Source organism: Rattus rattus, chromosome 13 (assembly GCF_011064425.1).
Source record: "Rattus rattus isolate New Zealand chromosome 13, Rrattus_CSIRO_v1, whole genome shotgun sequence".
NCBI lineage: Eukaryota > Metazoa > Chordata > Mammalia > Rodentia > Muridae > Rattus > Rattus rattus.
This window is the reverse complement of record NC_046166.1, coordinates 22,587,472-22,603,758: the sequence shown is the minus strand read 5'-3', so window position 1 is coordinate 22,603,758 and position 16,287 is coordinate 22,587,472. Positions and strand designations below refer to the sequence as shown.

The window sequence follows — 16,287 nt, the reverse complement described above, 5'->3', positions numbered from 1 at the left end:
CTTTCAGGATATCCATAAACACAAAGCCCCAAAAAGAAAAGGTCAGTAGCAAAGGCCTTGCTGGGTAAGCATGACAACCGGAGGTTAGAGCCTCAGCAGCCATGTTAAAGCCGAGCGTGCTAATGCACCCGTAAGAACACAGGGTCCTGCACTCACTGAGCAGTAGGCAAAGCTGAAACAGTGGGCTTCACAGCCAATGAGAGATCCTGTCTCAAAACCTAAGCTGGAGTTGTATTCAACCTCTGGTGTCTCCACACATATGTACAGGTATGCATGCACATGCATTTACCTTACACAACACACACATATACGCACATGAGTGCACAAACACACACACTCTCAAAGAAAGCAATAATCAAGATTTTTTTTCTAAAAAACATCTATTGTACAATGTTAAGACTATGTGGAAGAGCCAAATTATTAAGGATTGTTTGGAAGAGTGCGTAGAGTTGAAAATGTCAGACATGTGATGTATAAAAAGGCAAGCATAAATGTGAGCTTTTATCTCCAGGCCCCAAAGGGACTGGAGACTAATCATCATTACTTTTGTAATACATAATAGAGTAAATTTGTTTCTGTTTTATTGAGTGCCTTTCAGGCAGAGGAAGTAGAGCCTCTGGGGGCAGAAACAGCAAAGTCCACTTCTGTTGTAGGCATTTTTTATAAATGCGCACCTGGGAAATTAAGTTGGGTTTTTATGCACGTTACAAAATGAGACTGGCTAATTCCCAGTTTCCGAGATTCGTTATCAGCTATAAAAGAAAGCTTATCTGAAGAGAGAAGAGAGTTATGAATCACTTGGGACTAGTAAGGCAAACGATCGAACAACCATGCCTAGGGTAACATTTTTGCTGAGGAACACGTCTGCGGCTTCTGCGAGGTTACCACTCCAATTTAATAATAGTTTCCATTTGTGGAGGATGCTTACTGAAAGTCTTTGACATACTCTTTCCTGATGCATGGTTCTGATACATTAGGTTCAGGAGTTGTGAGGTAAGCAAGCTAGGAAAATATTGTTATTTTACTATAGGTGAGCTGTGATTCCTCTACCATTTTATTATATCGATTAAGCACTTCTATGGTAAATGATGGTACATTTAAGTCCTAAATACTTAAAAGATGTGGAGAGGGCAAAATTTCCTTATGCTGTGAAATGTTTTACAATGCTTTAGGCTGAGGTGACACCTGTGGAAAAGTAAGCGCTAACCTATCACTTTACATTCTGGGTTTAAAATGAGGCGCGGGCATGCTATTGTGAAACAGTGCAGTTGTTTCTATGGGAGATGTCTTAAAATTGTCAGGCTGCAGTAGTATCTAGTCACTTTTGTCAAACAACTCGGTGATGTTCCTCAGTGCCTAAAGAGGCTCACCACAAATATTTCATTGACTCCTAATAAGTACTGTTCTTCTTAAACAACACTTAAAGGCATTAAATGCGCCTGTGACTCATTTCCAGATAGGCTGTACAACTCATCTTGTCAAGTTAATTTTCCACTTTAAAACTGCATATACATATATGATTCATATAGTTATATAATCATATAGCATGTATATTTACAGATAGATGCTTAGAATACTTGAATTGTAGCCACATTTTCCTTAATTTATTAATTCACTTTACACCCCCATTTCAGATCTCAGCCCTTCTCCCTCTTCTCCTCCCAGTGCCCCCACCCTTCTCCTTCCCTTCTCCTCTGAGAAGGGAACCCACCCCCCATAGGTACCAACCCACCCTGGCACATCAAGTCAAGTCAAAGCAGGCCTGGGTGCATCCTCTCCCACTGAGGCCAGACATTGGCAGCACAGATGGGGGAACAGGATCCAAAGGGAGGTGACAGAGACAGAGTCAGCCCCTGCTCCATTTGTTAGGGACTCACATGGAGACCATGCTGTACAGCACTTAATACCAAGTTAATGATGTGGCTTCAGACACGCGATATCTTTTAGTGTCTTTTTAGTCTGTACAAGAAAGTGTCTTCAACTTGCAGGTCTGAAGTCTCTTTTAAATACCGAATAGCTATGACTTCATCTCATTAACAAGCACATATTATAGACATGCATAGACATGCATGCTTTTGTGTATCTTCAGAGACTGATAGGCATAAATACCATTTCTCCTGTGTTTTAGAAGAAAAATTAGTAAAGACACAAAGGTCTTCATATTGATAATTTTTTTTGTCCTTACTGGTATATATTCTTCTTTCTACAGCTACAAATTTGCAATTATATTTTATTCTTTTTCTGAAGTAAGGGTGTCTTATACATCAACAGATCATCCCTTGTATTATATTATTTTAAAAGTTTGTAGCATTGCATATCTATATATGGTGTGTAAAGATTCGTTAGGAGACATATTTTATCACGTAAGTCTACATTCACACTCTATAGGTCTTCTCTTTACAAAACTCATGCTCTTAATTAGTATCCTGCAAAACCTGGCTCTTCTCAAATAAGTTTTTCCACTTGCTATCTAAATTTTCAATGGTATTTTAATTCTAGTTTGAAGTCTAAATATAGCTTTACTATATTTATGTGGAATGGAAGAAAAACTATTTATTTATGTGGGTCTCTTTTCTATGTTGGTTTGTTTTGAATTCTCTTTTAAAGGAATGTTTGTGGAAATGTTCAAAGCCTTAGACCAGAATCAAAAGTTAGCATGGTTGAATCACGTGCTTTTCCAAAAAGTATGCTGCCACACTGAGTTCTTACTCACCATTCTCGATGGTATTTCAGCCTTTTAAAGTAGGTCATGCAGTGGGTAGAAAAAAACAACTGTGAGATCTTTCAGCTAGGAGACATTGTAAACACTTCCAAAGTCAGTAGCGTCCATCACTCAGGTTTATACATATTGAGGAAAAAAAGAACCAACATAGATTCTCCATTGGGGAAACCTTCCAGGTATTATTCTATGCTGTGAGCTTGAAGGGGTGGCAGAGAGAGGGAATCACTGTCTTGGTGACATCACTGTCTTGGTGACATCACATTATTCTTGTAGATCTGTGCAAAAAGTCAGTCGCTGGCAAACAATGCAAGTCCTGCCTCAGAAGTAACCCTAGTTTGCTCTAAGCATGTATTTATTCTCTTTCTGAGGAAAGCATGGCTGTCTTACATGTTGATAGATCATCCCTTGTATTATTTAAAAAAATTGTGGCAAATTACAAAATTCATTTTAACTTTGTCATGGTCAGTTCTAGGTGTTGGCTTGGTTGGATCAAGAAACATCATTAATAAGACACACCCTTGAGTGTGCCCGTGTGTTCCCAGAGAAAATTCACTGAGTATTCCTGAGTATGGGAGTATGGGAGGCACCAGTCCACTGGCTGGGATTCCAGCTTGAATAGCAAGGGTGCAAGGATGCAGCCATCTGAGCACTGCCTTTCTTTTTTCTCTGCTCTCTCATGGGCACCACAGACCAAGCTACTTCTGTTATGTGTCTTCTCTGATCTGAAGAACTATAATTATCTGAACTGTAGGTGCAAAATAAACTTTTACCCCGGTAAGTTACTTTCTTGAGTATGAGAAACATAATACAGACACTACCCTAGTTAGCCTAGACACAGGCTAGAGTCACCTGAGAAGGGAGTTTCAGTGGAGAGAAAGATCAGATCTGATTGGTCTGTGGGCATTGATTGCCTCATCAACCGATACAGAAGGGCCCAGCCATGTGTAGACAACACCATTCCTTAGGGTGTTGGTCCCAGACTATATAAAAAAGCTAGTCAGGGAGAAAGCCTTTGAGTAAGCTATAAATCAGCATCCCTCCAAGGTTTCTGCTTCAAGTTCCAGCTTGAGTGTCTTTGCTTCCTTCCCTCAATGATGTGCTGAGTTTAACTTTCCTGCCTTTTGGTCACGGTGTTTACCACCACCACAGAGATGAAACTAGAACATATACCATCTTCACAGAGGAAATGTTTAATTACGTGCTTTGGTACACGTGTATGCATGTTGTAAATAAATTGTTGCTTCCTCTAGTTAATGGTCTCAAAAGGAGAAATAGAATGATATGGCCTATTTGACTGTAGTAAAGGGTTTAGTCAAACTGCCTGTTTTATTTAGTTACTAATATGTGGACTCAAAAAAATTCTAATACTTTTTCCCCCAAGACAAGGTTTCTCTGTGTCATCCTGCCTGTCCTGATACTCACTCTGTAGATGAGGCTGGTCTTGAAGTTAGAGATTTCCCAGCCTCTACCTCCCAAGTGCTGGGGTTGAAGGCAACACCATGTTCATCTCAACATTAATAGTCTTAACTTCAAGTTTCGTTTGCTGAAGGCACTTCCCCCTGTGTTTTCCTAGATACAATACTATTTCATAAAGTGGCATGGCACCTTGCATCATTTGGCATCATTCTTCAGACCTGTGCACTCGGTGGATACCAGGAGAGAAAAGTTGACACAAAGTCAATCGCACAATATGAACTGATTCCGTATCGGATTTCATTGGAAGTTCAACCTCATGAACACAATTTCCTTCATCTGCACTTTAGTTTCACATAGATTATTAATGTCTGTCAAGATTCGTCTGATTGATCAGTAAGGAAAAGTAATCTGTGTCAGGGCCTAGAAGCACTTCAGGAATATTTAGATGACAGTAATATTCCACTGCATCCCCAGCCCCGTATTGTGGAATTTTAAAGCTGGGCTAGACCATTGAAATGCTACATTTTCTAAGTGATAAAACCAATGTTTACTTAGATTTGATGGTCAAAGTTCATCTTTCTCTTTATATGTCAAGAAGAAACTGTTGACCAAAGAACTTAAATCAGAGGCATTCCATTGGCCCGGTACAAAATTTCAGAAGGAAATAAACAGTTATCTCTTCCAGGGAAAGTTGGGATTTTTATCTACCGAATCCCGAATAATGAAGTGGGTAACTGATTGAGGAGTAGCAAACGAGGCTGGAGATGTAGTTCAGTTAGCAGTGCTTCCTTCACACACATAAAGCCTTAGGTTCATTTCCCAGGTCATACAAACCAAGTGTGCTGGCCTGGGCTGTAATAACAGTTTGGGATGCAGAGGGAGGAGGATCAGAAATCCCAAAACATCCTTTGCTATGAAGCCACCCTCAGTGACACAGACACTGTGTCAAAATAGAAAGGAAAAAGAAATCCTCCTAAAATTTGGCACGCCTTCTCAGGAATAAAAATTGTTTTGCTTATTGTAAGTCTCTTGTAAGATTACGTTAAAAGCGTTTGTAACCTCTCTGCCTCGTGCATTGAAGACGGTCTTTAATAAATGGTCTTTCTAAAGTTATACGTGTATGACAAACTTTATACCATACAGTTTGTCATAAAAACCTTTGGAGAGCAATCATCTTCAAAAGACTGATTTGTGAAGTTAATGTCTCAGAAACCCAGCTTTATAAATGTGCCCTGAGGGGGCACTTCATAGAAACTAAAGTAATAAAACGAACTGCAATTGGTCATGTTAATGTGGGCCTTCTAGAGAAACTTTGCTAGTATTCTTGGGAAACACATTAGGTACACAAGTCCAAATAATATTCTCAAATCCAAAATAGTTCCTGGCATGAGTGATACCCCGGCAAGACATACTCTTGGTAAAGAACCGAACCATTTCACCCTTGGTTTTCATGGCCAGCTAAAACTAGTAGGTGTGGTGATCTAATGTAGGAAAAATGTCTAAGACCAATGTGACTTGGACAGCGGAGGGGACGTGGGCAGGAGAGTGTTCCGAAAGGAGGCATAGAGCACCTTTAAGAGACTGTGATCCCCGAATTGTTCCTATTTCCGATCTCATGTGTGCTCAGTTGTGTGACGTTTCACTTTTACTTTTAAACCATTAGAGGGTTTTAACATAACGCATATCTGCTGCCCTACAAGCACTGTACATTTTAAATCTGATCATAACCCTCTTCCATCCATAGATGTGAATGTGCCCAGCTAAAAGTATATTAGCTTTTGAAAATGTCCCAAAGATAACCTACATCTCTGTGTGAGAATCCAGTCAAACTTGTATTGATAAGTAATCCTTATTCAAGCAAACCCTCAGGGAAAAAAATCTTTTTTTTTCTTAATAGTATAAGTTTCATGTGATTTTCTGTCATGGGATTTCATTGGCTTTTATTTTAAAAGCAAATAATCTTTGTTTTGTAATGAAAATGTGTACATCCTAGGCAACATCTGTAGATTGTGTACTTCTTAACAGTTTGAATTAAAATAAGTTGTAGTTACTAGATAATTTGTGTATGCATGTGTGTGTGTTCTTGTGTGTGCACTGTTCAGCCTTGACTTTACAAGTGAAATAAAACCAAGTGAATTATGAAAATCAGTGTGTCAATAATTAGCCCGAACCATCAAATACCAAGGACAAGGTTTACAAGGACCATGTCTTTTGAGCACACCCACGATGTTCCATACCGTAGCAGATAAATCACCCGGGAAATTGCATTGACTCTTTCTGACCATCAGGGAGATGCTGGAATCATCGTGCCCCGGCCCGGTTCCCTGCTCCCCTGAAAAAGGAACTAGTCACTGAGAACACATCTGACTCAAATGCATTTTCTTAGTGAGGAGGAAAAAGGCTCAAAGGCTCTCAACGGAGATCCGCTACTTTGGCTTTTTAAAGGACTTCTTTTTGTTCTCTTAGACTGGGGGAAATAACTTCTCGGTACTGGCGTGCGGAATATTTGAGCGTCACAAGAGCAGCGGCAAACCCATTAGCGGAGGCTTTGCGGTGAAGTGCATCCATCCCCCTTCCCATAAATAAGCTCTCCCCTTCATTCTTGACTAGGGCTTAAAGCTCGGACTCTCGGAGGAAAAGGACTTCGCCACAAGATGGCACTGACCTGCAGACAAAGGAAATAGCGGTGGCATTGACTTTTAAAACAGGCTTGTAAATGCGCCTTCCCAGAGTCAAGGACTAGTGGGGTGAGAGCTCTGTGCGTACGGGTCTGACAGTGTGGCTTACGTTTAACTGCTTTTCTTTCCAGAATTCCTAGGCAACGCACATCCGAGGTGTGCATCCGAGGTGTTGGGAGGGGGCTGTGGGGGAAACCTTGGGTGATCCTCGTGGGGTGCCGTCACATGATCCTGGATGAGGTGGAGTTCGGCTTTAAGGGGGCGTCTCTTCTATCTTCCTCAATCTTTAGGGTTTGAGCAGGAGAAATACCAACAGATCTTTCTTCCCTCCGGTGACACTCGTCCCTCTTCAACACAGGCGAACAGACGGATTCTGTAAAAGGTAAGTTGCAAGTTAGTGTTTTTAAGGGACTTTTGAGAAATCTCTTATTGATGGGATGAGGTATGAGAAGAAAGATGCGAGCGTCTGATCCGGTTGTGGGAACCGAGCGGGCGTGGAGTGAGCTTTTTGCTTTGACTCCCAGTGGAAGCAGGTGGTAGGATATTCTAGATGTGGGACAGGACTGGGACATTATGGATCTGAGACCTCAAAGGAAGAGCGTACCTCTCCCAGAGTTCGCGCATCCCGGCGTCCTGCGCTTTGGGGTTCCAAAAGGAAATAAGTTTTCCTCTCCTCCTAATCTCTTAGAAAGCAGGGGAGGTGCCCCCCTTGGTCTTTCCTGCAGCAAGATAGTCTTCCTCATTTTTCTGGAGCAGGCTGGAGCCTCTGCCCAGATGGAGATCCAGGAGTTTTCTTGGATAACCTGATGAGATGCACTGGGCAGGGGTGGGGGCGCCCGCTTGCTCCTGGATCCCGATGCATTTGTCCTGCTTCCCACCACGAGAGAAAATGTGGGGTGCCCCGGGACACAGAGCCCAGGATGGGAAAGCCCCTGTACCTGCCCCTTTCAGGCTGTATAGTACACCTTCCAAGACTTGAGCCTTGTCTTCTTGTTTCATAGTTTTAACCACCTAACTCCTCAGCCCTTTTTAAAAAGGCAGTTGTGCTGGGTTAGCAGGTTACGGATGAACTAGAAGCGGGGGAGGGAAAGTGAGGGTGGTTTTAATGGTTCGTAGGATATTCTGCTGTTCCCCAGGTAGATTGCAAATAGATGGTAATGTTGGAAGGACCCTTATTAGGCTTACAAGAGAGACGCACTGACCTCCGATTCGCGCCTTCCTTGTTCATTTGGGCTCTTACATTTCTGCTGTTGGTCGCTTATTAGGGTAGAGGCGCCCTGATAGATTAGCAAGTCTTTCCCGCTCCTCTCCTCCTTCCTATCTCCGTGTGAATGTGAGTGTGTGTGTGTGTGTGTGTGTGTGTGTGTGTGTGTGCGTGAGTGTGTGTGTGTAGGGGGGATTAGGAATGGGGGTAGTCAAGGAGATTCACATAGTCACATAGTTATACAATACAGAAAAGGGTGGTGAAACAGTTCTGATTGAGTCTACCCCGTTTCCCGCTGGTAACTCCTAGACTTTAGGACAGAGAGCAAGAAAACCCAGGAGAGGGGAGGGGAGGGGAGGGGCCGGGGAGAAGAAGTGGAGATGAGGTGTGTCTCCTACTTCCACTGTTCTTTCAATTGGAGTGCTCTGTGATTTGCACACCAGAGAACTACTGCAGAAAGCCCAATTTCATACCCATCCAAAGACAGGAGCTCTTCCCCGATACCATTTCCTAGTGTTTCCTTATAATTGTCAATAGGCAGCTATCTGTTGAACAAGCCCTTCCCCCATTCCCCGGAAGGAACAGGGAATTATGTAAGTCATTTAGATAAGCTAGCAGTAACTTTGGCTGTGTATATCACAGCTGATCTTTTTTCCCCCCAAACAAATGAAGGAATTTGAAGAACGCCCCCGAGACACACACACACACACACACACACACACACACACACACACACACACAGAGAGAGAGAGAGAGAGAGAGAGAGAGAGAGAGAGAGAGAGAGAGAGACAGAGACAGAGAGAGAGAGAGAGAGAGAGAGAGAGAGAGAGAGAGAGAGAGAGAGAGTTATGCCCCAAGGGCTGCATTTTAGGGTAGAACCAGCACTATAAACAGGGATCAGGAAGGGTCAGCATTTCTACAAGGTAAAGAAAAGGAACTTCCCTGGAAGGGTGGGAGAGGGAATTAATTTGCCAATGCTAATGCATGTAATGTCTTTGAATGTCCATGGCAGCTGAACTAAAATTTGGTCATTAATTCTTGCAATGCTTCCATTTGTAAGGCGTGCATATGTAGGACATGGAAGAGAAAGGGTCAGGTTGCTTTCTTTTACAGGGGGATGCAGACTCTTTCTGAAGGAAAGTACTGCTACTTCCCCGACCTTTATTGTTTCTAGGACATACTAAGGGCAACAAGACATACCTTGTATCTAACACACAACTTTTTCCCCCAACTGGAATGAGTATTTACTCCCATACTTGGCAGAAGAGAACTCCGTGCTGTCCGTATAGACGAGTGATGAGTTATTCCTGCACTGGTGAAGTGAGGCCATTCAAGCCAGGTTAGACTCGATTAAACACAGCTTTATTGGGAAGCTATTTCCAGTTCACTAGACCCAGGGAAGTCGCCATGAGAAGGGAGAGAGAGGAGGGGGGTAAAAGAAAGAGTGTGCACCAAGAGAGAGAAAGAGAGTGCAGGAGGCTGTCAGAGATCAAAATGTCTGGGTTATATAGGGGTGGCCGCTGGGGGAAGGGCAGCCCAGCCCATGGGCTGGAAAGTTCAGGTTTGGGACAGGGTATGCCAGGTAGGGATTGAAGGATGCTGGGAGAACTTGGAGGACAGGTCTGCTTTAGTATGTAAAATATGCACCTCAGCCTCTTGTCCTGGGGTCTGAAACCAAACAAGTAAACACCTACTTAGTGAGAAACATTTCTCATAGGACTTGTCTATCACATGTGATCTGAGAGATATCAGAATAGACTATGTTGACTTAAACTCATTTGCGAGAGATAAATCTTTATAACTCATGGATTGAAATGACTTGTTTTTGTGGATTCCTATACTTGTCAAAATAGGTCCTATGTAAAATTTCTCTTTTCTTCCTCTCCACAGCAAGCACTTTGCCCTATGTCCCTTGTCTCTCCTAACGAGTCTCCTTATTTCACCTTCCCATTTTAAATTTGGTGCAAGCAGCATGTAGACTGACAGAGTCTTTTACTTATTCATTTTAGTGGTGAGGGATGGGCCTGCATGCTATGACATACATGTCCTCAGAGGGCCACTTGCAGGAGACAGTTCTTTCTTTCCACCATGTGAGTCACGAGGAGCAAACTCAAGTCCCCAGGTTTGGCAGCAAATACCTTTACAAATTTTAAAGGGAAAGCATATGATGTCACATGTTTTTACCAAAGGCTACTCATGACTAGGGGGGTCAAAGGCTAAGACAGACCCATTAAAACCCTGCACTGTCAGCTTCTCAGGGCTTTCCAGTGAGCTCCTTCTAGTCCACTCCATTTCTCCTTTGTCTTCTCAGCACAGCAGTTGCGCTCCAGCCTTAGAAATGTTCTATTTGGTATTTTTTCCCACCTGGGATGCCAGCCCTGGGATCATCCATGGCTTCTTAATACTGCACTCCTGGATGTTTGCTGTCCTTTAGGGTGCTCAGCTGCCTTTGCTCACCACCAGGATTAAATCGCAATTCCCAATAATCCCAGTCCCCTTTCTTGACTATCACACTGGGCCTTTTACTCATTTATTTTTTCTTTTTCTTTCTCTGCCCATAAGACTAGAAACTCATCGAAAAGGTCATTGCTCTTTCCCCTGAAACCACACCTGACAGCAAACAAGTGTCAAGTAAATATGTGTTCCTTCAGAAAACCGTTCATTTTTAATACACGAAATGCAATGTTTTCCCCTAGGTAACTGACCCAAAAGAATGACTGTTCTAGTTGGCCTCTGTTTTGCATTTAATCGTAGATTGTGCCATTAGTGTTAGCACAGGCTTACAGCAAACATAATTCCTTTTATGTACCTATTATAGTGGTCAAAATATTTTAATTCTAAATCTAATATTTTCAAGGTACCATGAAGTCTTCACAGTGCCTGACTTAAGTCATTGTATTGAAATTACTAAAGGGTGATAAGGCTAGGGATTAAAAGTGATTTGGATGAGAGGAAAGATGTGAATTGCTGTTGGGATATAACACCCAAAACCTGGGGTGGTGAAGTGAGAATTCGGAAGTATTATAGGCTAGGATAGATAAGTTCATTCGTTTGTTTGTTTGGAATAGAAAAATCATATTGGGGCTATTAAAGAGTTGAAGACAGCCTGGAGCGTCTTTAAGTTCCAGGATGAAACATAATAACTGAACACACTTCCTGTGTCTCACAAGAATCCACATAGGCTCACACACTCAGTGGAGCTCAGTGATAGGACACCAAGAGAAGTCACAGGTAATAAGGATACACTTTGCTATTCTGCTAGCTTTACTTTGAATAATGAAAAACTTTGTAACTGTTAGCCCGGAGAGGAAGTGTGACACTAAGTTTGACTGGCTTCCTTAAGAAAGTTAGAGCTTTCCAAAACCATAAAGCCACTACCCACTCCTAGGTTTGCTTTCCCACACTACGCTCACCCTGGCTTTGGGATTCTTGAGAGTAAAACAATTTGCCAGAAGTCATTTCAGATGAGATGATAGAAGAGGGACTTGGATTCTAACAATGTCCACACTTGAAGTCTGTCCTAGTCAGGGTTTCTATTGCTGTGATGAAACACCGTGACCAAAAGCAAGTTGGGGCAAAAGGGTTTATTTGGCTTACACTTCCACACCACTGTTCATCGTCAAAGGAAGTCAGGGCAGAAACTCAGACAGGCAGGAGCTGAGGAAGAGGCCATGGAGGGGTGCTGCCTACTAACTTTGCTCCCCATGGCTTGCTCAGCCTGCTTTCTAATAGAACCCAGAACCACCACCAACCAGAGAATGGCCCCATCTACCATGGTCCTCCGCCTTAATTACTAATTAAGAAAATGCTCTACAGGCTTGCCCACAGCCCAATCCTATGGAGACATTTTTTTCAATTGAAGTTCCGTCTGTTCAGGTGACTCTATCATGACAGGTTGACGTAAAACTAGACAATGCAAAGTCATTGCACCACTATGCTTTAATTACGTATTCTGATTATATGATGGCAGCATAATAGAAAAGACCTCACAGTCTAGAAAGCAAAATTGCCAAATAAAAGGTTTATTAGAGGTGTCACTTAAACAGCTAGTACATTTCTGCACAGTAAGTTTCTCCTTCTCTTTTCAATAGAAGTGAATCCACACAATTTTCTTCATTGTTCTAAGAAAGACAGACAGAGAATGCAGCCTATTAACTCGGGCACAATAGCTAATTAGCATGAGATATCCTGTCCTGGCAACTTCTTTAGCAAGGAGGAGGTGAAGATCAGAGGTTTCTCTTCTTTCTTTCTCTAAAGGAGCTTCTGATCTCAGCGAGATGGATCCCTGTACTTTATATATATTTTTGGTAAGAGAAGTAAGTTTACTGTACACAATGGGGTGAACATTTAAGGTTACAACTGAAATCACACCCTTGCACTGGACATTCACATAGCTGAGTGAGAAAAGAAAATATTTCCATAGATAAAACATTAGAAATTCTTTGAAGTCTTCTAACCAAGTCAAAATCATAGTGTCTTAAAGTTAGAATCTCCCACACAATGTAAAACCTTCATGTGGCCCCCTGTATATGAAGCACTTGCTTCTTTGACAAGTAGTTTCTTCCATTTGATTCAGATTTCATTCCTCATGGTGACATCATTTTTCTAAAATTATATACAGCCTTTGGTCCCACTTCTAATTTCATCAGATAGGCCATGAAATTTTTCCACATACTCTATAGACTGCCTATTAAAATATAAGGAGTCAGCCCTACAGTCCAAAACATGGTCTGCATTACACATCACATGGTTCTTCAGAAGACTTATTACAGAAGGCCAAGTTTCCTGATGCTCCATTGCGTATAGGTCACCTCCTTGTGAAGGTTTTTGTCAAATGGCATCTGTCTTTCAAAGCAGCCCAGTGTATGGTGAGCTGTTAGCACAGTGTGGTATCTGCACTAACACTTCCATTACACTGTCTTCGATGTTGATTCGCTTTGTTACATGTTTCTGTCTGTACATTATGCTGTTCTCTGTACACGGGCATCCCTGCCATGTCTGAGAGTCTGCTGTTGGCACCATTTGTCTAGCACTTGGGAGGCATGAGATTTACAAACACTTTACCGATGTGTAAACCACTGAAAGTCAACATGTGAGCAAGTCCAGCTAAAAACACTTCTGGGGAGCTGGGGGATGCAGCTTAGTTGGTAGCCGAGCGTGCCTGAAACCCTGCGTATAGTCCTCAGCACTGCCATAAAATCAGATGTGCCTGTAATCCCATCACTCATGAGGTGGAGACGCTGAGAGAAAATGTCTAAGATCATCTTGAGCTAAAAAGTGAGTTGAAGGCCAGCCACATGAAAAAGACCATGTCTCTAAAACACTGTAGCTGGACTTTAAATGTTTGAAATGGTTGGTACTGACTGTGGGAATCTTTTTAAAGGTTATAATTTTATAAAAGATTAAAATCTGTTTATTTTCTTCTGTGCCTTAATTTTAGAAATCCGTAAGACAGAATTTCTTACGGAAGGCCTTCAATAAACTTAATAACGTAACTGGCCTCTTTTGTTGACAGAGTATTCAGTTCAAGGGAATGAAGAACTGAGAATTATTTTTGGTGAATGGATTCAAATAAATGGAATAAGAGACAGCTGAAGATCTGATCCATTTCGAAGAACCCTAACAGTCCATTTGTCTAATCCATAACAACAAAACGTAAAAAATGAATTCAACTCTGTTCTCCAGGGTTGAAAATTACTCAGTTCACTATAATGCCTCAGAGAATTCTCCATTTCTGGCCTTTGAGAATGATGACTGCCACCTGCCCTTGGCTGTGATATTCACCTTGGCTCTTGCTTACGGGGCTGTGATTATACTTGGGGTCTCTGGAAACCTGGCATTGATCATAATCATCCTAAAACAGAAAGAGATGAGGAATGTCACCAACATTCTGATCGTGAACCTCTCCTTCTCAGACTTGCTGGTCGCAGTCATGTGTCTCCCGTTCACCTTTGTGTACACACTGATGGACCACTGGGTCTTCGGGGAGACCATGTGCAAACTGAATCCTTTTGTGCAATGCGTCTCCATTACAGTATCCATTTTCTCTCTGGTTCTCATCGCTGTGGAACGTCATCAGCTAATCATCAACCCAAGAGGGTGGAGACCAAACAATAGACATGCTTACATAGGCATTACTGTCATTTGGGTCCTGGCGGTGGCTTCTTCTCTGCCCTTCGTGATCTATCAAATTCTGACTGATGAGCCCTTCCAAAATGTATCACTTGCGGCGTTCAAGGACAAGTATGTATGTTTTGACAAATTCCCGTCAGACTCTCACAGGCTGTCTTACACGACTCTCCTTCTGGTGCTGCAGTATTTTGGCCCACTCTGCTTCATATTCATATGCTACTTCAAGGTAAGAAAACCTTTGGCCTCTCCCCCAATCATTACCATCTTACCTCCTTTGTACAGACTTCCCCCAGAGGTGCACGTTGTACTTGAACTCACCCTTTCCTTTCTTCATAGATTTACATTCGCTTGAAAAGGAGAAACAACATGATGGACAAGATCAGGGACAGTAAGTACAGGTCCAGTGAGACCAAGCGAATCAACGTCATGCTGCTCTCCATCGTGGTCGCCTTCGCGGTCTGCTGGCTGCCCCTTACCATCTTCAACACTGTGTTCGACTGGAATCACCAGATCATTGCCACCTGCAACCACAATCTGCTGTTCCTGCTCTGCCACCTCACGGCCATGATCTCCACCTGCGTCAACCCCATCTTTTATGGATTCCTGAACAAAAATTTCCAGAGAGACTTGCAGTTCTTCTTCAACTTTTGTGACTTCCGGTCTCGAGACGACGACTACGAGACTATAGCCATGTCTACCATGCATACGGACGTGTCCAAGACTTCTTTGAAGCAGGCAAGCCCGGTTGCATTTAAAAAAATCAGTATGAATGACAATGAAAAAATCTGAAGCTGCTCAGAACATACGGTCCCAGGCTACATCTGTGGAAAAACAAGCACAGCCTGTCACATGCTTTCGTTACCTGTGCTCCCAGGGAATGGATTGAGGCAGGTTTGGAAAGTCCAGTGTTGGGTTTTACTGCTTTTGTAATGGTTGCCATGATGACTTGGCAATCTAGATTACTTTGTAATCTATCCGGCAACAGTTTTGACCAGACTTTGTGTGTGTGTGTGTGTGTGTGTGTGTGTGTGTGTGTGTGTGTGTGTGTGTGTGTGTCTGTCTGTCTGTCTGTCTGTCTGTCTGTGGGTATGTGTGTGAAATTATCCATGACAAGGAGTTTTCTATTGTATTTATTGGAGTGAATTTGTCTGAAGTAATGTCATGAGCTCACTTCAAAAGCAGTACCTACCTGACATTCTCAAGATAATTAGATTTTCAAGATCAGATGAGATTTCCAAGACCCTGGACTACCTTCATTCCATGCTAGGCATTGTGTTAGTCTGTTACAAGGGTGACAGTATACAAAAGTCACCTTTTAGGATGTGCCGGAGCCAAAAGAGAGTCTGAAGTCATTTGGCAGTATCTTCTCTCTCTCTCTCTCTCTCTCTCTCTCTCTCTCTCTCTCTCTCTCTTTTTGAGAGGTCTAGATTTGTTACTCAACTACAGTTGAGTCTTGCTTAAGATACATAAGAAGAAGGCTTTCAGCTGTGTATATATCCGGGAGTTAGGCCATTCACAAGAATGAAGTGGCAAAGCAGGTCGCTGATTTCAAAATTCCTCTGACAACCAAAGCATTAATTAGTCATTTAATATGTAAACTAGTCTTGCTACAGATAGATAAATTGCATCCAAAGGACTTGATCATCAAGAGGTTTTTGCATCGCTCATCAGAGCGTTCAGCACCATCAAGCTTTCTTGCACAAGCACGTGACTCTGAGAGCATTTCTAACTCATACTGCATAGAAACATAAGATGCGTTTTCCATACAGCAGTGCCTGCATAGTAACTAGTGTTTAACTCTCACCATTTATCCTTCATGGCAGATGACACACGGACAATGTTTATGTAGGTACCCTCATCGAACAGGTAACTGTTCCTAAAAATGTCATGCGGCCAGCCCATCCTAATTTGTATAAACTGTATAACGTGTGGAGTTTTATAATCATATACTATTATATCATAGAGTACTGAGTAGCCCTGTAATATTAATATATTTACTTTCACATATCTTGTAATCATGATTTAGACTCAGAAAAGATACTTTGAAGAACAAGAGAGTTTCAATGTATTATATAAAAATGTTGCCTGTGTGTGATTTTAGAAGGGCAAACACTTTCTGTATTAAAACTGTTTGG

At 42.2% G+C, this 16,287-nt stretch overlaps 1 protein-coding gene across 1 annotated transcript; it reads left to right on the top strand.

Moving 5' to 3' along the window:
- The first annotated feature begins 11,838 nt into the window (after positions 1 to 11,838).
- Positions 11,839 to 15,526, top strand: Npy1r (neuropeptide Y receptor Y1). The gene is made up of 2 exons (XM_032919226.1): positions 11,839 to 14,378; positions 14,489 to 15,526. The coding sequence occupies exons 1-2, from the start codon at positions 13,683 to 13,685 to the stop codon at positions 14,939 to 14,941; spliced, it is 1,149 nt and encodes a 382-aa protein (XP_032775117.1). The 5' UTR covers positions 11,839 to 13,682; the 3' UTR covers positions 14,942 to 15,526.
- The last annotated feature ends 761 nt before the right edge of the window (positions 15,527 to 16,287 follow it).

What these genes read in the sequence shown, in the direction of transcription:
- Npy1r (XM_032919226.1), top strand. Translation starts at nt 13,683, where the DNA reads ATGAATTCAACTCTGTTCTCCAGGGTTGAAAATTACTCAGTTCACTAT. An exon ending in TATTCATATGCTACTTCAAG is followed by an intron (nt 14,379 to 14,488) that starts GTAAGAAAACCT and finishes CTTTCTTCATAG; the next exon opens with ATTTACATTCGCTTGAAAAG.